Below are 20566 nucleotides of genomic sequence, written 5' to 3'. Positions count from 1 at the left end.
GGAAGGAAGGAAAGAAAGATGGAAGGAAGGAGGGAGGGAAGGAAGGAAGGAAAGAGGGAAGGAAGGAAGGGAAGGAAGGAAGGAGGGAAGGAAGGAAGGAAAGAAAGAAGGAAGGAAGGAAGGAAGGAAGGAAGGAAGGAGGGAAGGAAGGAGGGAAGGAGGGAAGGAAGGAAGGAAGGAAGGAGATCAGAGAAGGGAGGGAGGGAGGGAGGGAGGGAGGGAGGGAGGAAGGAAGGAAGGAAGGAAGGAAGGAAGGAAGGAAGGAAGGAAGGAAGGAAGGAAGGAAGGAAGATCAGAGAAGGGAGGGAGGGAGGGAGGAAGGAAGGAAGGAAGGAGATCAGAGAAGGGAGGGAGGGAGGAAGGAAGGAAGGAAGGAAGGAAGGAAGGAAGGAAGGAAGGAAGGAAGGAGATCAGAGAAGGAAGGAAGGAAGGAAGGAAGGAATGAAGGAAGTAAGGAAAGAAGGAAAGAGGGAAGGAGGGAGGGAGGAAGGAAGGAAGGAAGGAAAGAAAGAGGGATGGAAGGAAGGAAGGAGGGAAGGAAGGAAGGAAAGAGGGAAGGAGGGAAGGAAGGAAAGAGGGAAGGAAGGAAGGAAAGAGGGAAGGAAGGAAGGAGGGAAGGAAGGAAGGAAAGAGGGAAGGAAGGAAGGGAAGGAAGGAGGGAAGGAAGGAAAGAAAGATGGAAGGAAGGAGGGAGGGAAGGAAGGAAGGAAAGAGGGAAGGAAGGAAGGGAAGGAAGGAAGGAGGGAAGGAAGGAAGGAAAGAAAGAAGGAAGGAAGGAAGGAAGGAAGGAAGGAGGGAAGGAAGGAGGGAAGGAAGGAGGGAAGGAAGGAGGGAAGGAAGGAGGGAAGGAAGGAGGGAGGGAAGGAAGGAGGGAAGGAAGGAGGGAAGGAAGGAAGGAAGGAGGGAAGGAAGGAAGGAAAGAGGGAAGGAAGGAAGGAAAGAGGGAAGGAAGGAAGGAAAGAGGGAAGGAAGGAAGGGAAGGAAGGAAGGAGGGAAGGAAGGAAAGAAAGATGGAAGGAAGGAAGGAAGGAAGGAAGGAAGGAAGGAAGGAAGGAAGGAAGGAAGGAAGGAAGGAAGGAAGGAAATATTTTCCAACCTTTTCCTCACTATGTGGACTGTTGACTTGCTGAAGAATACTTCTGCAGCAGACTTTTCCTACTTTTTCTCACTTTTCCTCCATTATGGTGGGTAAATTACCAATGTGTGTTTTTGAGGATCTGATTCCAAACTTGGCCAAATGTATTCCACAAAATGGCTCAGTGGCTTGCTTCTTTCCAGAAGTGTGTGTAGGGGCAGTGGCGAAGAGCAGATTTTGATCAAACGGGGAGATTTTTCACGTGAAGCCCCGGTCTTCCAATTCTGTGCGCTGAGATGGTCTTTTGGGGTAAGCTATCCCCTACTCACAAGCGGCACGTGAATCTTTTGCCCTTGACAGGGATGCAAAGAAGAAGCTGCGGCTTGCACTCTGCTCAGCTGACTCTGTAGCTTTCCCCGTGTTGTCCCATTCCACGCGGAACGGTCTTCCGGATCACACAGACCCTGAAGGTAAACCCTCCCTGACTTGTTTTCCCAAAGGAACCACACTTCCTTCCCCCCCAGATTAAACATAAGAGGCATGTGAAGGCTGATGTCCACCCGAACCCCACTATTTCCATTTTGGCCCAGCTTTGGGGCTCTCCTGAAGAGGCCGCGTGGCTGTTTTACGCATCCTCTTCCCCCACTTTCTCTTCTCTTGCTTCTTCCCCTTCTCGATCAGACAACGAAATCGTCTGCTTCCTAAAAGTTCAGCTGGCCGAAGCCATCAACCTCCAGGACAAGAACCTGATGGCCCAACTTCAGGAGACGATGCGTTGCGTAGGGCGCTTTGACAACAGGACCTGCCGGAAGTTGCTGGCCTCAATTGCTGAGGATTACAGGTAAATCTGTCTCTGGTTTCGGAATGACCTTTGGGGCACGGAGAAGAGTCACCGGTTTGCCACTCCCACAGAAAAGTGCCTCTCAGAAGCTTAACTAACCATGGTCTTGCTTCCTGCCAAGCCTTCGGATTTTGGTTACCCCCTAGCCCTAACAGGCGTGACGAGCAGCAGTGCATTGTGGGAGCTTCCCATCAGATTGTATGGAGTTCACGGAGCCCGTCCTTCAGAGAGACACCTGACCGTGTTGTAAACCCAGCTTCCCTCAAAAACCCTTAGCAGCAGCTACTCCATGCAACGAATAGATAAAAATGGAATGCACAGAGGTCGTATTACCTTACCTGTCCGGGCTCAGCTGCCGCAGTAATCGGTCTTTCCTTCTGTAATTGGCTCAAAGTGCCAATTCAGCTAATCTCTGGTTCCTAGGTTGCTTCTCTCTCCGGGTTGGTGCCATTCCAAACATAAAAGAGTCCCTTTTTGTATTCCAAGGACAGAATCCATCTATTAAAATTCCCTTGGAAACCTCCAGACGTAAAGGGTGGGCCCTGCTGCTAAGATAAGCCTGCTGTCTTCCCTCCTTCAGGAAACGGGCGCCCTACTTCACCTACCTGACACGGTGTCGCCAGGGCCTCCAGACCACCCAGGCCCACCTGGAGCGGCTGCTACAGAGAGTCCTGCGGGACAAGGAGGTGGCCAATCGCTACTTCACCACGGTGTGTGTGCGCCTGTTGCTGGAGAGCAAAGAGTCCAAGATAAGAGAGTTCATTCAGGGTAAGGATCATCTCTGGTGGGTTTGACAGCTAGTGAAGGGAGTTAGATGGGGACCGAGGAGGTAAAACTTTACTACGCCAAGAGACCGGTGAAATCATCTTGCCCCCTTCAGTTCGAAACTCAAGGTTTATTCTTTGGAAAGGCTAAAGGAAGGGAGCTTTGAGGAAGGGCAGGATAGATGTTGAATAAATTGACTTCTATCTTCTGTTCATGAAACCTTAGCAGCGTTTGGGTGAGCGGCTGTGGTGGCCTGCCGTTGGTCAAAATGTTGGATGTCATAGAAGGTCCTAGGGAAGGCATGGCATATGGTATTGTGCATCTTGGGTGTACTAAGCCCAAACACCTTTGCTAGGGAAGTGTCCCTAAGCTACTCTTTCTTTGGGTGTCTGGACATGCAAAGAAAAAGTATTACGGCAAGAATTCCCCAGTTCAGACTTCCCGTGAAGGACAACCCAGGAACTGGGAACTTGGGGGAAGACTGATGCTGAGGAGCTCTGGGGTGGGGAGAATCTTCCCCTCCTCTTCCTCCCCAACACCTCAACCTCCCCCTGCTCCCTGCCCAAAGATTTCCAGAAGCTGACAGCAGCGGACGACAAAACTGCACAGGTAGAAGATTTTCTCCAGTTCCTCTATGGGGCAATGGCCCAGGATGTCATCTGGCAGAACGCTAGTGAGGAACAGCTCCAGGACGCTCAGCTGGTGATCGAACGCAGCGTCATGAACCGCATCTTCAAGCTGGCCTTTTACCCCAATCAGGACGGAGACATCCTGCGGGATCAGTGAGTTTGGTTGGCTTCTCTCCTTTTGGCCCTCAGGTCTCAACTAACACAGATGATGGCAGGTCGTTTTTGAAACCACCATCTTCTGCTGTCCTGAGTTTGCTTGTGGTTGAGAACATATTCGGTCTGACTGACTTCTGTATCCACTAGTAGAGAATAGATGCAGCTCAGAGTTGAATGTTGGGTTCTTGGAGTTCTCTGAGCTTGGTGGTTTTCTTGCAGACATTTCATGGTCCAGCTAGGTAACAACATCAGTGTGAGCGAGAGTGTGGCTTGCTGGTGGTTTATATCTGTATTCTCGTTTCACACACATGTGTTCAATGTACGTGCTTTTTCTATTGTGAGGGGAGATTTGGTTGGGTCTAAAGGCTTCAAAGGGTCTGTAAAGCTTTAATCACATTTTAAAATACAGCCTTGTTTGGGGAGTTGGGGGTAGAACTAATGAAGAAAAATGATTAAGACTGGAATCGACAGGATCTTCCCATCTTGTCTTCCCCTCTGCTCTGTCATTTGTAGGCTTCTTCATGATCACATCCAAAGATTGTCCAAAGTGGTGACAGCAAACCATAAAGCCCTTCAGATACCAGAGGTAACGAAAGTCAAAGTTCTGAGCTGGGTCCCTTCCCTCTGATTGCAAGGGCCTGAATGCTAGAATCGGAGGCAGGCTTGTGTGCTTACCTGTGCCAAACTAGCCAACAATTGGGGAGCAGGAAAGAAGGGGAGAACGGCAAATTGTAACCCAGTAGAGTTGGAGAACATCTAGTTGGGAAAGATGAACATGTAGGTGGATACGCGTGGTTTGGAGTTTATATCTGAGACCTTCCTCAGCCTGGGTGTCCTCCAGATGTGGGGATTCCAACTTCCAGAATTCCCCAACCAGCATGGCTGATGCTGAGAAGGCTGGGAGTTGAAGTCCCTGCATAGGGACCCCCAGAACTGCTGACTTGGATGGCTTCTCTAAAGAGCAAACCACCTCCTTTCCTCACAGGTCTACCTGCGGGAAGCACCCTGGCCATCGGCCCAGGCCGAAATCCGGACCATCAGCGCCTACAAGACTCCCCGAGACAAGCTGCAGTGTGTGCTGAGGATGTGCTCGACCATCATGAACCTGCTAAGCTTAGCAAATGAGGATTCGGTTCCCGGGGCAGACGATTTTGTTCCAGTGCTTGTTTTTGTCCTCATAAAGGTGAGGGGAGGGTCCCCTCCGGAGGTAACTTCAGGCAGTGACCCTGCCTATTAATATGGCTGTCTCTGTAGTTTTGGAAGTGGCAGGAAGGGCCGTACCACCTCCAGCTGTGAGCAGGGTTAGCCATGTTCATGGCAAAACTTCCTGCAAGGGAAAGCAAGTAGAATCTGCGCCCCCCCCCCCAAAACCAGCATAGCAAGATTCAGATTGCTCTCTTTAACGGGCTGGTTTATTTGATACACCGTCATAGAAAAGCTTCACATCTGGAAGAGTCCTGCATATTCTGCCATTGCAAGCGTAGACTTTATTTTTTCTCATTTGTTCATTTAAGTACGCAAAGCCCATGCAGTGTTCCTTCTTCCCACCCACTCACCCTCCTCTAATTCACTCTCAGAATCTTTTTCAGTCAGTCTTCCATCTTTTCTCTCTTATGCCTTCCTTCCTTCCTTTCCTTCTTTCCTTCCCCCTCTGCAAGTTAGCAGGAAGTCACGATTCCAAAGTCCTGGAAGCTGCAAGTGAAAGGGCAGGAAAAATGTCCATGGCCTGGGGGTGTCCACTCCCAAATGGAATGATGGTTAGCGGTTTTTTTTCTCTGAGCATGGAGATGTTTTCAGATAGAAGCTATCTGGGTTTGGCTCACATTCCTACAGGGCTTGATCCTCATCCCACTTTTTCCCACCTGGCTCCTGAAAGCCAGTTTGTGATGGAATGGAATTATGAAGGCCAAGCTCAGGGAGATAAACATTTTCTTAGCTCACCGGAACCGCGTGGGAGGAACAAGAGGATGAGACTGGCACCTCCCTGAGGAATTCACACTGTTGTGGCTGGAGGACTTTGGGAACTGGGGTTTCAGTCTGGGAAGATTCTTGCTAGAGGTTGTAGCTAATAAACACAGCTGGACTGAACTGGCATTATCTCTTGGAGTTCCTTGGGCTAGGCCTGACACAGTTGTACGTCTAGATGGAAATGTCCCCCGCTGGTTAAGCCATGGTGCCTGTCCTGATTCTCTCTCCAGGCCAACCCTCCCTGCCTCTTGTCCACCGTCCAGTACATCAGCAACTTCTATGCCAACTCTTTAACTGGGGAAGAATCGTACTGGTGGATGCAGTTTACAGCCGCAGTGGAATTCATCAAGACCATCGACGAACGCAAGTGACCGGAACCGGCCTTCCTGCTCAAGGAAACACGGTGCCGTGTAGAAGGTCCTCAGAGAATGTATTCTCCTGGTCCCTCCTGGGCCAGAGAGAAGCCAATGCAGTGATGAAAAAGAAGTCCGGTTTTGTGTGTGTAAATACGGTATTAATCAGACTAATTCTAATAGGGTGGTTTGGAGAATGGCTTGGATGTGTTTCTCTTTTGCTATCAAAAACAAAGACCCCCCTGCCTTTTCGTTTAGAAACTAGCACTGTGTCCACTCAGATTCCAAAGGGACCATATTCTAGGGAATCCTGGAATCTCCAGGGCAATTTTGTCACCAGGGATCTCTACTGACATTTTCATTTTCCTGGAATAATTCTGGTTCACATATTTACTTTCTCAGATTAAAACAACAACAACAACAACAACATTTTTATTTGTAAACTGGGCTGGGAGCGAAGACAGATGTTTCCCAACCATCTTTATTTACACTAATACTCTTGGGGGAGCGGTGAGAGGAAGACACCAGCTGCGCAGAAAAGTTTGCAGGAGGCAGACACCAAAGGGGAAACTTTTTAATCATGAACAAATAGTGTAAATGAAACGTTGCCATTGATGATCTTGCAAACGCCGCTTCTCCAGCAGTTGGCATTGGACACATTTTCTGGATAAATGCTATGACCGTCTACTGAATTTAAAGCTAAGTTTTTGGAGGGGGGGGGAGGAAGGCCAAAGCCTGCATATTTATTAAAAATGTGAAAAGTTACTAAAACTGGAAGTTACCCAAGGGTTTTTTTGTTGTTGCTTTTTGCTCTCATTTGTTTAACATCTTTGTTTTTCAAAACAAAATTCGACAGGGCATTTAGTATCTGTTGCACAAGGGAGGAGGTTAGAAACAAAAGGGATTGTTTGAAAAGAAGTGCTAATATAAAAAAAAAAAAAGTCTTGATACCTTTGTTTTTCCTTCTGAAATACTGTGTATACTGTACAAATCCCAAATGAATTTTTTTCCCTATGAAACCAGAAACTGTAATATATATTTTGATTATTCATATTAAAAACATACACCAGGTGTTTGGGTGAAGCCTTAGTGATCTGGTGCTTCTGAGGATATGTAGGTTTTATTTCGACTATCCAGTACTCCTTTTTGATTAATAAAACAACGATTTAATAAGACACAAGCCACTGGTTTCCTTGGCGTGATCCCGCTCAGACAGGCTTCTGGTGGGAACGTAGAGATTTCTACTGGATCCAGAACCTGCCTGGGTCTGCATGAAGCATCTGTGAATAATTCCTTAAAGAAATTGCATCTTTGCACAGTTGCAGAGTTGCTGGTGGCATGCAGCATCCATGCAGGCTCTGAATCTCCATTTCACTTGGAAGTTGGATAAATTTTCGGCCCTGGTTTTGTATAAAACAGAGAGAGAAACGCTCGGAGCAATCTTTTGCAACTGCTATATAGTTTAGACTACAGCCAGCCATGGGTTTGCAGTCATTTTTCCCCCGAAAAGTAGCGGCTTCCTTGATGTCCGCTTCTGGTTGCCCGCAGGTCATCTGGCGTATCGTGTAGAACCTTCACAACTGAAAATATACGTACTCAAAGCTTTTTTTCCTGTGCTCTTCGGCCAAAAATGCCTTGGCAAGCCAGGATCAAATGCGAGTTAGCTGAGGGACCACGTTACGACCCTGAAAGACAGGACAAAAAAGCAAGGTGAGAATGGAGAGGAGGAGGATAAAAGCAGTTTCCACACCTGGACCCGTGGAGGCTTTGTAAAGGCTGAAAAAGGGGCAGAGAAAGTAAAGATGCGTAAATCCATCACGCCTGCTTAGAGAGAAGTCCCTTTAAATTTTACAACAGGTAAAGCATTGCAAGTTGAGGCCTGCAGCGATGCAGACGTGCCAAAAGCTCAGCCGTCCTGGGTGACTTTCGATTTAAAGTGAAATTGCTTAATCGAGGAAAGCCTATGGTGTTCCTAGAGCGACCCCTAGTGGCCTTAGGCTCTTACTACATCCTGTGTAGTTTCTGCTCTTAATTTACGACCCTTGGTTTAGTTCCATGACTTTTTATATCTAAAGGAGTCCATATTAGAAGGGATTTATTGCAAGGACACCCTCCTCTGAAACTGTATCCCAGTGGCCTGCATTTTTCCCGAGCTTGGCAACAGCAGGGAATCAAATGAAAACACGGGCAGGAGGTAATAGAAAAAGTTCAAACAAGGACATGGTGAACGACTGGTGCCTGTTGAAGACCAAGGTTGCTATAAAAGAAATACACACACACAGACACCCCCCCACCTACCAGGCTTGTCTCCAGGGTCTCTTAAGAGAAACTGGATAGGCTAAAATTGATTAGCTGAAACTTTCCTCATCATTTAACTGAACTCCTCTTTGCACGGCTAAGCACTTTTCTCATTCCCTTCGTGGGAGGGAAAAAAACTTCACTAGCTAATGCTCCACAAAATAAAATACTCCAGCTTGGTGCATTCCTGCATGGATAAAACAACGGGCTAACTTTCCACCAGGAAGGGAAAGGAAAGGTACCTGAACTTTCTGCAATGCCATTTGCTAAACTCCTGTATTTTCTTGGTGTTGTTCTGCAAAGGGGGGGGGGGGAGTCACTGAAATTTTTTGCAAAGAGGAAAAAAAGCTTGTTAAACATACGGGAGGGGAAAAAAACACGCGCTAAGCTCCTGCACGATGAAAACTTGCTCGCTAAATTTCTGCAAGGAAAAAGAGACTGATTATGGACCGGCTTCCTGATCTTGGGCGTTCTTGGCACTAAACGCGCTTGAACTGGAAATGAAGACTTGGTCTGACATCGTCTTAGAAAACGAACCCTAACTTCGGGTGTGGATTTGAAATATTTATCATGTAGGGAAGCCAAAGTATGGCACATTTGCGTCCTTTAAAATCAGCTTTCCTCCGACGTCTTGGACGTCTGCCTTGAGGGTTGATGGTAGACGAATGGCCTCGCAGACTAAGATCTTGCGTGAGACCGACCAGCAGCTATAGCAATGTGATATATAAATAAATTAAATAAATAAATAAATATTGGCAAGCAAGAGGAAGCTGCTTGAGAAAGCTGGCTAAATCAGATCAGCTAGAAAGCCCACCCTAGGCGTCTCCTTGGATCTAGTTCTGAAGCAAAGAACAGCGGGGGGGCGGGGGGGGGGTTGCTAACAAACTTTACTTGCGGTCTTTCTAAAAAGCAGAGCTCAACCCAGACATGGAGGCTACTCTAATCGGCAGACCTGCCATATTTAAGAGCACTCTACCTGCCAACAGCCGGATGAGAGGGGATAAGCGGGAGGCAACCGTTTGGCTCCTGGGAACAGAGCGTGTGCTGAACTCCATAAACAGACTTCGGTCTGCTCAGCCCGGCAGTTTTTCCCACGCCCGTGAAAAAGACCTACGCCTAACGTTCCTGCTGTGGCATGCTAGTGGTCTGGTTCACACAGCCCTATGGGGCTTTGTGCGGCTTTTGCCTTGGCTGGGTGTGGGAACACCGTTCCCGGCCACCAGGAAGCCCTTTTGCAAAACGTCGGGGCCCGAGCTCCCCTTGCCATGTGGTCTTCCTTGCCAGATGACCTTGAATCTTGATCGCCGACTGCCCGCATTTTTCATCCCCTGGAAGATGGCGTTGGGGGACCTTTCTATCATTAAGTGGATTTACGGCAATTTCCTTATGAGTTTTCTCCAAGGGATTGTGTTATGAGAGGCACATTAAATCTCCATTAATACCTCATTATCCCACTGATAAGATTACCATGATAATGAGGCAGAAATTCTAATTGTCTCACTTCTTATTGTGCCTTTCATTAAATCATATACCTGGAAGGGTGAATTTGGGGAGGGGCGATGTTTCTCAAACCAACAAGCTTAGGAAGAAAACAGACAAAGATGTACTCAACCCTCTTGTCTTTATGGGGGGGGGGATGCAGAGAAAATATGCACTGGGGAAGATTAACCATCAAGTGCTTGTGAATTCTCTCGAATCTAGTTCCCCAACCATTTTTTTCATGGCAAATATTGGTCTAGTTCACCCAGAGAAGCAATCATCTTTTGGGTCTGCAGCACTCGATCCTATCAACTTGCAAAAAATATTTGCCCTCTATCATCTTTTCCCTCCCTCCCTCCCTCCCTCCCTCCCTCCCTCCTTCCTTCCTTCGATTTCTCTCCTTCAGAGAGAGATGATGGATGGATGGATGGATGGATGGATGGATGGATGGATGGATGGATGGACAGACAGGCAGACAGACAGAAGAGAGGGATGGATGGATGGATGGATGGATGGATGGATGGATGGATAGAAAGAAAGAAAGAAAGAAAGAAAGAAAGAAAGAAAGAAAGAAAGAAAGAAAGAAAGAAGAGAAGGGTGGATGGATTTAATGTAATGTATTCAATTTATGCACTGCCTGATTTAGAACTGGGCACTATACAATAAAACCAAACAGAATAAAAACACAATACAATAATTGAATGGATGTATGGATAGACAGACAGACAGATAGATAGCGATAGCTGCAAAATAAATTAAGGAAGAGGAAATATGATAGTTCAACTTCAGGTTTAGGTCATGTCTTTTCTCCCTCTTACTCCTCCAAGCCTTCAGGGAATTTCTTCCCAGGATCAGCCACAAAATACACACTTATAAAAAGCTCAAGTAAGTTTCCAGAATGAGATAGTTGAAGGAGTGCAGTTTCCTCCAAAAAGTGGAAAATATGGAGACAGAAAGTGTACCTCACTGGTGGGCATCTGGAACCAGCTAAGATGTTTGGACACCATCAAAGAGAGAACCAGGTCCCAATGACCTTCATCCAGTTAAAGCCAATCCGTATTTGTTACTCACCAAGTTTGCCTCTTCGTGAAATCAGCTTGTGTGCTCTGGGTTTAGCTTGAAACTGTCGACCTTTCGAACCACTGTTGTTTCGTTGTGCCGTTTTTACGATTCTTATGGATTAGGACCACGCATTCTGAAACATTTCCATGGAGCGATGGAGGTGCTTGTGTGAAAATGGTTAAGCCCCAGGTGACAAATGTTCACACAAACTCCCTGCAGGATCAGGCTAAAGACAAATGAATGGAACGCTTCATTCTCACATTCCCCCAGGATGGTGGAACCACCATGATGGCGTGGCTGTTGGCTCCACCAAGGTGGGGGGAGCTTGGTCATTTTTCACCCCCTCCCTGCCGAATATTCCCATTAGTTTAATAACAAGGATTGCCACGAATGGCTCATTTCCCGTGGCTAAGAAAACTGGGTGAACTTCAGATAGGATGACTTGATCCTGGGGTGGATTTAGGCCCCCCGAGCTCATCAGACTACAAGAAGCTTTGTCTAAAGCCAAGACTGAGAGTGTGCAATTTAAGCCACCAGGTTGCTAAACATCACCACCTCAAACCGGCCTGTGCAACTGTTTGGTGGGACCAACTCTTCAAAAATTGTGCCATGTCCCCGCAAGAGAGCCTCTGAGCCTCTGCAAAGAGATGTGTTCCTTCATAATAGGAAGGTGCTAGATTTCAGAATTGCTGAGTTCCTAGGATTCAGGATTGACACTTGGCTTTAGATCTCATGTGATCTGCTTGGAGTATGCTGGGTATTGGTGTCTTAAAAGACCAAGACTATATCAGCATTACATTTTTAAAGGGAGGCATGAGAAACAGGGGCAACGCATATGTTCAGAAGGGTTGAATAATTTTTCTGGAGAGAAACTGACTCTTTTCTTCAAGGAAACATTTAAGGTGACCCACCACAAATCAGGAAGATCCTGGATTTCAATGTCAGCTGCGTGGTGGGCTGAGAAACACCTTGCCAACCGAAATGTAAAATATTGCCTTGAATGGGCCATTTTTGTGGCTGCCGCTGAGTTGATCTAGATGATTGGTGTTCGAAGGAATGGACAATTATGTTAATGGGGAAAAAATAGTTAACGATTTAAAAGGGGTAAAAGGCAACTAAAATGGATCATGTTATTACTAACTTGTCCATGTTTACTGAGTGTATTCGTAAAAGAAATGACAGCTAATGTCTTCTAAAGGAGTATGGAAAAATCTGAAAATCTAATGTAGCTCTTTTTAAAATTTATCTTACCCCCCCCCCAAAAGAGATGATGCAATGTGGTTTGAAAATAATAGGAGTTATCGAATGAAAAGGTTTAGAGAGACAGTTTGGTCTAATGCAGTGTTTCTCAACCTTGGCCCCTTTAAGATGGGTGGACTTCAACTCCCAGAATTCCCTAGCCAGCCATGCTGGCTGGGGAATTCTGGGAGTTGAAGTCCACCCATCTTAAAGGGGCCAAGGTTGAGAAACACTGGTCTACTGGTTAAGGCTCCAGGCTAGAAACCAGGAGACGGCGAGTTCTAATCCCGCCTGAGGCATGAAAGCCGTCTGGGTGACTTTGGGCCAGTCCCTCCCTCTCAGCCCACAACATCAGGCTCGGGTGACAAGCCAGTTGGTCAATTCCTGTCGCAACCAACAGATCAACATTTGGTTGATCTGAAAAAAGCAGACCCTGCACCTGCGGGAAAAACGCTAGGAAGGAAAAAAAAAAATTGAATGGAAAGGTTGCATGAAAAAAAAAACACGTTTCTCAACCCCTTTCGCTTCTTTCGCTGCTGGGTAATCGTGGTTGCTGCAGCTTGTCATTGTCTGTTTGTATTTTGGATAAAGGTAAGAAATACAGATCCTGACCGTGCTCCGGTCAGTTACTTGCCAGGCCTGCTCTTTGGAGCAGCTGCCGCCGTCATTTGGTTCTCTGCGTTTTTAAAAGCGGTCCCGGTCTAGAACAGTTCGCCTGCGAGAAAAGTGGAACAGAAAAGAAACAGCAGGTTGGACTCCAAAAGCTAAGCGGGGGTGGAATCAGCTAGTATGCGGATGGGAGACCACCAGGAAACCCCTCCCTTGTAGGCTAGGCTGGGCGGTTACAGAACCCGTAAAAGGCAACATCGAACCATTTCCACGCGGCAGCCAAGAAACCGTACGGGTGCGTCCGTGAGCTTGGCTTGAGTGAGGCTTCCTCGGGTTTTAGGCAAAGGAGCATCAGATCTTCTCGGGGATCCACTCTGAAGCCACCTCTCTGCCTCCCACCTGTGGGATTTCAGATCAGCGCCCTTCCCCGTCTCCAAATGGCCCCACCTGCACGGCCCAGGTGGACTCAGAAACGGGTCCCCTCGTCTCCCGGGTGTGTTTCTCCCCGCCAGCCGCTGTGTAGCCGCTTCATCCAAATTGCGTTCAGATTCACGGGGCCAGGGTTAATCAACATTCATCCCCGTTTCCAAGTTTAAATGGGAGCATTCGTTTAATTATGTGCAAGGAACAATACATTCCGGCCATTATCTAAATCACAATTATATTTCCTGGATGCGGTTCCATCAGGCCTGGATTCTTTCTCCCTCCCCAACTCCAGCCTTTGCATCATTAACAGGGAAGAGTTAATGAATATAAAACATAAAGCCTAATTACACTTTAATTTACAATCATAATCTCATTTTGTGACTGGAGGAAATCTGTTGTGGGAAAAAAAGGAAGGAAGGAAGCACAAAACCCAAACTTTCCAGTGAATAATGAAATCAGCTTTATTCCAGTTTTGGAATACCGCTGTTATTTGGAGGGCTCAGTCATTCGGGAACATGGAGGGGCAGAGCTGAAGGAACCCAACATCAAGCCAAACTTTGCCTGGGTTCAGAAGCTAAGCAGGCTTCTTTATTTCATTTTTTATTTTAATTATGTCAATCCTATTTATGTAGCCGCCCATCTCACAAAAGAGTGACTCTGGGCGGCGTACAACCCTTTAAATCTTTTTTCTTTCTCTTCTGTTTTTCTTTACATTTTAGCTTTCCTTCCCTCCTTCCTTCCTTCCTTCCTTCCTTCCTTCCTTCCTTCCTTCCTTCCTTCCTTCCTTCCTTCCTTCCTTCCTTCCTTCCTCTCTCTCTCTCTCCTTTCTTTCTTTCTTTCTTTCTTTCTTTCTTTCTTTCTTTCTTTCTTTTTCTTCTTTTTTCCTTATTCTATTTTAGTTTGAGTTGATGTTTACTCTTGTTTTTAAAGCTTTCAATAAAATTATATTAAAAAAAAAAAAGGACTCGGATGGGAGACCACGAGGGCTTGGCCAGGAGGTAGAAAAATACAACACCCTGGTATTTCTACAACTCTGTTAGGAAAGTGCAACGGTCGGGTGCCGTCACCAGGGGTGTCTGTTCCTTGAGTTGGGGCTCAAACGCCCCAAAAGAATCAAGGAAGAAACTAGGCAACCGTAGATTTCCTGCAGTTTGGAGTTTGGAAAGGTAAAGGTGAGGGCAGTGCAAAAGTTGGATTCAGAGATCTGGTGTGAAGGCGCTTTGATCTCCTCTTTGCACCGAAACCCAGTTTCTGAGCTGGGTGGATCACTGAGTCAGGTCAAATCATTTGGAATCAGCTTGGCGACCCCCATAGCCTTCATCAGTCGGACAATTTATGCAGATTGGAGATGAACGGTGGGCTCTGCATAGGTGTCACACTGCAATGGTTGATCCTTGATCTGCAGAAGACAGCAAGAGTGGGAGAACTCTCTCCAGCTTTCAGCACGGTGAAAGGAACCCCGCTCGGCACCCCTGAATCATGCTGGAAATGCAACAGTTATCAACAAAGCCTCCACGTTCAGACCACCTTTGAATGCCAACTGCTGGGGAAAGTCACAAGGAAGGTCATAAGGTCATCTCTGTGCCCATACCCAGACTGTAGTCAGTAGGGGCTTCAACCCCTTAACCCCTTCCCTGAAAACGTAGTCGCTTTTCCTTTCACGAAGGTGACATTCCATGAAGATGGAGCTTTCCTGGGACCTTTTCCGGAGAAGAAAAGTGCCTTTTTTTTTTAAGGAAAGAAAAAGAAAAGAAAAATCTTTCTGCACATCTCCAGGTAGCCCAAATCTACCTCTTGTTTCACAGCTGTCCCGTTTTGATTACCATCTGTGGATGCTCACAAGCTGAGTTTGCTATTAGAAGGGAACGATGCTGCAAAGATTTTGTCCAAGGAGTTGAAAAGTAGAGCCTGGGTCCCCAACATCTGCACGGATCCTTCCTTTGAAATTCACTTTGGAAGAGCCCTTCCTCCCGGGGAGTTGAGAACAGGAGCCTCAAGATGGCAGAAGCGAGCTATGTTTAAAGTCCTCTCTGCTGAAAAAGATCTGAAAAGAGGCCTCTTGTTTTGCCACCAAAGCAAAACAACATGCACATTTGGTAATTAGGAAGTAGGTAGTCCTTGAGATAAAGAGCAGGTGTAATGCTCCAAAGGCTGCGAATTCTAAAGATGACGGGGTGTTGCAAAAACAACACCAGACCGTCCTATGCCATGTGCTAAATATGAACCGTTATATGCTGCGAACGACGCTACAATGGATGTGGGCTCACAGCGTGCACAGTGCGGGTTAACACCACCCAGTGGCTCCATCTACGTTGCATCTGATGCCCCAGTGAGCTGAATTAAGACTTAACGGTTCGCCCAAAGCACTAAGAGAACGGTGGGTTCTGACCACGTGCTGATCCGCAAAGGGAATCGACCCATTTTCACTACGTCGTAGGAACCTGAGCAGCTCTGTCATGTAACTAAAGTCAAGTCTCTGAGTTGAATTTCTCCCAGGAACTTTCTGGATACCCCTCTCTAGCTTTTTTGGGGGGCTATTTTCTTAGATTTTTTTTATTTTCCAGTCCCACCTCCAACTCCCAACCAACACTCAACCATCCTGAGCCTGTTTAGCTTTTGGGAATCAGCAAAGTCAGAGAGGTATGGTGTAGAGGTGAAGGGGCTAGACCAGAAGAGGAAAATCCAAGGTTCTGGTCTTCCTTTGGGCATGGAATCCAGCTGGGTGACTTTGAGTCAGTCTTTTCCTCTTAACCCTAGACTGGAAGTTGAAAAACATCCATTTTTCATCAACCTACACTGGACCAGCACGGTAGATTATGGTCCTAACCTTCAGCGAAGAGGTCTTCATCCTGCAGTGGATTGATTCGGGCTAATGATAATAATATATTGTCTCACACAGCAGGTAGCAGGGTCCAACCGACCTTGGGTGATCTTGAAAAGGTGATATGCACCTCCCCACCCATAACTGGCAAGCAAATGTTGTGGATGAGTTCATGAAGTCACCAAGAGCGAAGCACAACGTAACTACCTTTTTAAAAAAAAACATGGGCAGCACCCTTCCAATGCTGCAAATGCTTGTTAACCCTAACCCCTTTGCTTCTTGATTTATGGATTTTGCTTCTCCTCCAAAAGGGATTTATCTGCAGGTGCTCAGTCCTATCTGTTCACGCAGTCTTCAGGACTAGAGATCTGAACTGAAAACTACAAGCCTGATCACTCTGGAATGGTCATACTAACTCGTGAGATTGAGACTGTTTGCTGTTGTTATTATTTCCTGTAATTATAACAAATTGCACTTGTCTCTTGCAGCAAGAACAAGCAGTAAATGTGCAGCTTTGCAAATTTATTCTTAAACACAATTTTGTTGACCAAATGCATACATTGGATGACTGGAGTGCAGGACTTTCCAGTGAACAGCTAATAGCAAACTGGAATGCTAATCAATAGGTTAGGCCATAGGGACCTACCTTCCTTCCTTCCTTCCTTCCTTCCTTCCTTCCTTCCTTCCTTCCTTCCTTCCTTCCTTCCTTCCTTCCTTCCTTCCTTCCTTCCTTCCTTCCCTCCCCCTCCCTCCCTCATCTCTCTCTCTCTCTTTCTCCTCCCTCCCTCCCCTTCCCTCCTCCCTCCCTTGCTTCCTTCCCTCCCTCATCTCTCTCTTTCTCCTTCCTTCCTTCCTTCCTTCCTTCCTTCCTTCCTTCCTTCCTTCCTTCCTTCCTTCCTTCCTTCCTTCCCTCCCCCTCCCTCCCTCATCTCTCTCTCTCTCTTTCTCCTCCCTCCCTCCCCTTCCTTCCTTCCTTCCTTGCTTCCTTCCCTCCCTCATCTCTCTCTTTCTCCTTCCTTCCTTCCTTCCTTCCTTCCTTCCTTCCTTCCTTCCTTCCTTCCTTCCTTCCTTCCTTCCTCCCTTTTCCTTCCTCCCTTTTCCTTCCTCCCTCCCTCCCTCCCTCCTTCCTTCCTTCCCTCCCTCCCTCCCTCATCTCTCTTTCTCCTCCCTCCCTTCCCTCCCCTCCCTCCTCCCTTCCTCCCTCCCTTCCTTCCTCCATTCCTCCCTCCCTCCCCTTCCCTCCTTCCTTCCTTCCTTCCTTCCCTCCCTCCCTCCCTCATCTCTCTCTCTCCTTCCTTCCTTCCTTCCTTCCTTCCTTCCTTCCTTCCTTCCTTCCTTCCTTCCTTCCTTCCTTCCTTCCTTCCTTCCTTCCTTCCTTCCTTCCTCTCCTATCTACCTAACTGGAATTTCCAGAGATCAGCATTTGCGCCGGTTCCCCTGAGATCTTGCCGTGTCCACTTTCCTAGCATATCTCTTTATGACTAATGTGTTGAGTCCAACGAGGAAAGGATGATGCCTTCCCCGGGGCATCGTGCCCCCAAATTCTGAACGCTGAGCCACACTTCCTCCCCCCCCGCCCCTTTCTCTTCTTTTCCTTCGTTGAACCCTCAACGGCAGAAAATTCAGCAGCTAAATCCCACTGACCTTGACAGTATAAATCTGGACATCGGTGGAATGTGAAGCAGGAGATAGAAGCAAGCACGTCCACACGTTCAACCGTATGCTTTCATTAGCGGTTGGTTAGATGTGTAGGCCGGTTTCCCAAAAAGCATTTTCAAAGATGGCTCTCGGTCACCAAAACATTGTAAAAATAAACCCAGCATCCGCGCCAGCTAACAAAAACACTTGAACAGGTAGGAGAGGCCTGCTTTATGTTAGTCCAGCCAATTTACATTGTCTCTTGGGTGGTATGCAATAGCTTTCCTGGATGTTTAGCCATGCTGAGAGCGGTGCGCACAACCTTCTTTATGCAAGGCATGTGCTTGGAAATATGGGAAATGTTGTCATTTGAAAAGGCAGCCACACAGGGAAGACTGACCTAAGTTATTAAGGGCCAAAGCTGATGATCTTTTACCGGTCCTGGGCTCTTTCCCCAAATTACACAAAATATTCCACCCAGCCAGACAGCCACTCAAATCAAACAATCTAGATTTTGGCATTTTCTCTCAGGAACCCCACAAGGTCCCACAACATCTCACATGAGAGCACCCAAATCTTTCAAGAACTGGGTGTTTTTTTAAAAAATAAGTTTCCTGGTGGTCTCCTTTCTAAGGACTAACCAGACCCAACCCTACTTAATGCTGTGACCAGAGGGGGTCATCCATGGGCAACCCTTTGCCCAAAAAAGGTACGATGGGCTTAAACCTGCTATTTAAACTTTTGTTCTTTAATCCCACATTGCTAACAGGACGATGAACGGCCCAGAGTCGTTTCCAGGTATAAATTTAATAAATTATGATGAAGATGATCTGGGATTAAGCAGTGAAAGAAGCAGACATTGTCCACGCTTTCTAATTAAAATGTTGCACGTCTTTCAGAAGAGACGCATTTATTCACCCCAAAGTGGCCCTGAAAAGAGATTTGGGGTCAGAGTGACCACAGAGAGCTTTGGCTCCCGGGACCAACCAGCATCCGTTCTTTGCCGGAGTCGCATTAGCTGAAACCTCGTTCTCCATCACTCACCCCCCAACCGTTTTGCCACGCTGGCTGTCACTCAGCCGTTGGGCTGTGTGGCTAATGAAGACGTCAAACCGTCTGGGGTATTTGTGCTTGGCTAATTGAAAGAGCTTGCAAGGGAGGATTCGAAGGCAGCTGTGATCGCCATGTTGCGGATGGAGAAAGAGGGGTGTTTTCCGCGAAGACAATCAAGAAAGGCCTGCAGCCAGATCGATGCCTTGGGGGAGAGGGGCGGCTTTTTAGCAACAAAGCAAACTGTAGGCTGCCAACCTATAGCTACCAAATGTGAATAAGCCCACCAAACTCTTTATTTTAGGGTTGGGTTTATATCCTTTGGAAGCTCAAGGCAACAAACACAGACGGTGTCCCCTAATTTTATGTGAAGACCCTGGGAGGTAGGCTGTGCTGAGGATGAGCAAATGGAAGTCTGAGATCAAACTCTCTGGGTTGAGAAGAACTTTTTCCCAGGCTCCAGTCCCAGCGTTCAGTGAATTCATGGCTGGGTTTCTGCAACATGTTAGACTACACTGGGATTAAAAGAAAAAATAAAAAAAGATGGACCCATCCCAAAAATTGGGTGTGGGAGAGAATCAAAAATCCTGGCCTTGCCCATGTCACTGATGCAACCCTGCTATAAAGAAATGTAGAGCTGACCCTGAGGAAGATAGGAAAGAGCTGTGGGAGGGGAGGGGGAGCTTGGAGAGAAGATTACTCAGTCCCAGGAAAGTGTGAGAAAGCAGCTCAAAATAGCCCCACCTTGATTTTGTTTGGTGTAAGATGAAGTAGAGAGAAACATTGGCAGGCTTTCAAGATTCTGTTATCATACCCTTGAACAATAAAGTAGCATTCCTGCAATTCCTGCAGTGTCTGTTTCTGGACCTGGCCTACTTCAAGGGGCTGACACCCACCCACTTGGCATCACAGTGTGCATCTTTGTCCTGTAGAAGCCCTGCCTGATGGTGACGCTGGGAGATAAGGAACAAGCCCATCTCGGATAGCATCTTGTTTTGGGCCAAGCATCTTGAAAAAAAATGGAGAAAGAATGGAACTAGGCTACTCACTTGCAGGAAGAAGTTGAGCAAATTATGCCTTTACCTTTACAATTTTTTGCACAGGTGAATAACGAGGGCGATGGCTTGCACGCTATGAGTTTTGCATCTCTGATTATTGTCTTCTAGTTCAGGGTTCCTCAACCTCAGCAACTTTAAGATGGGTGGACTTCAACTCCCAGAATTCCCCAGCCGCATTCTGGGAGTTGAAGTCCGCCCATCTTAAAGTTGCTGAGGTTGAGGAACCCTGTTCTAGTTGGTTACCTACTTGTGGTGGTTGGAATGGGGCTTTCCTCCCTTCTGCAAGTCTGTGTGCTGTCCTCTGTACCAACTGTGGCCATCAGATGTTGAGATCTTCAGGCGATGGAGTGACCTGTTTCCAGAGGAAAAAGAGAGAGGGAATATGAGCAAGCCAACGAAAGCACGTACTGCTGGAAGAATCAGCAAAAACTGTGAACACAGCAGTGTTTGCCAATGGCTAAGAGGCTAACAATAGACGGCTTCAGTGATGTGGACCAAAGAATTTGTTTTCTGAGTGACAGGAAAAACAGATTAAAGGCCAAGATGTTTCTGCATATGTTGGCTTTCTGAACCTTTGGTAGGTGTGTATCAAAGATCTCCCAGATGTTTAGCAGGTGGGCGGCCATATAAATAAATAAATACACCAAATAATTTGTATGTGGGTATGTATTTAGGTGATTTTGGATGTAATCCCCAAAAAGCTGGAATGAAGATGCCAGGTTTAGTTCATCAATCAGCAAAGTTGCAACCTTCAACTGTTTAATTCAGAGCTACCCGAACTACCACATTCAGAATTCCTTTGCCATTAGAGTTTGGAGTTCCCTGATCTCTGAAGGGTGGGGCATAACTTTCCCATCCTTAACTGCTTACAGGAGGTCTATTTTAAGGATTTATTTGCATTTATTTGGATTAGGGTGTTTGTGAGCCAAGATGATGTCCAAACCTGGTCAAGTGCATTGTTGAACACTTGGGTAGAACCAATCTATGAGTGTGGGAAAGGAGACAACTGTCTGACAATCACAGAGGATCAGCATGGCAGATAGAAACCCTGTCTTTGGAGGGGCTCACCCAAAAAGAGAGTGTTTCTTTCAGCCAGTTG

The 20566-nt window shown here is 46.8% G+C and overlaps 1 protein-coding gene across 9 annotated transcripts in view; it reads left to right on the top strand.

Annotated features, from left to right (window-relative positions):
• Positions 1-6858, top strand: part of GAPVD1 (GTPase activating protein and VPS9 domains 1) — a 30577-nt gene extending 23719 nt beyond the window's left edge. For all 9 annotated transcript variants that reach the window (XM_088147016.1, XM_088147023.1, XM_088147022.1 and 6 more), the window contains 7 exons: positions 1436-1545; positions 1757-1916; positions 2497-2684; positions 3250-3463; positions 3980-4052; positions 4452-4649; positions 5665-6858. In XM_088147016.1, the coding sequence (XP_088003142.1) occupies positions 1436-1545; positions 1757-1916; positions 2497-2684; positions 3250-3463; positions 3980-4052; positions 4452-4649; positions 5665-5805 (1084 nt within the window). In that variant the 3' untranslated portion in view covers positions 5806-6858. The remainder of the gene's footprint in view (positions 1-1435; positions 1546-1756; positions 1917-2496; positions 2685-3249; positions 3464-3979; positions 4053-4451; positions 4650-5664) is intronic.
• The last annotated feature ends 13708 nt before the right edge of the window (positions 6859-20566 follow it).

Source organism: Python bivittatus, unplaced genomic scaffold, assembly GCF_059951505.1.
Source record: "Python bivittatus isolate LINGU-HERP-01145 unplaced genomic scaffold, Pbiv_v1 ctg000160_np1212, whole genome shotgun sequence".
Taxonomy (NCBI): domain Eukaryota; kingdom Metazoa; phylum Chordata; class Lepidosauria; order Squamata; family Pythonidae; genus Python; species Python bivittatus.
The sequence above is the reverse complement of the archived record's forward strand: the minus strand, read 5'-3'. Positions and strand labels throughout refer to the sequence as shown.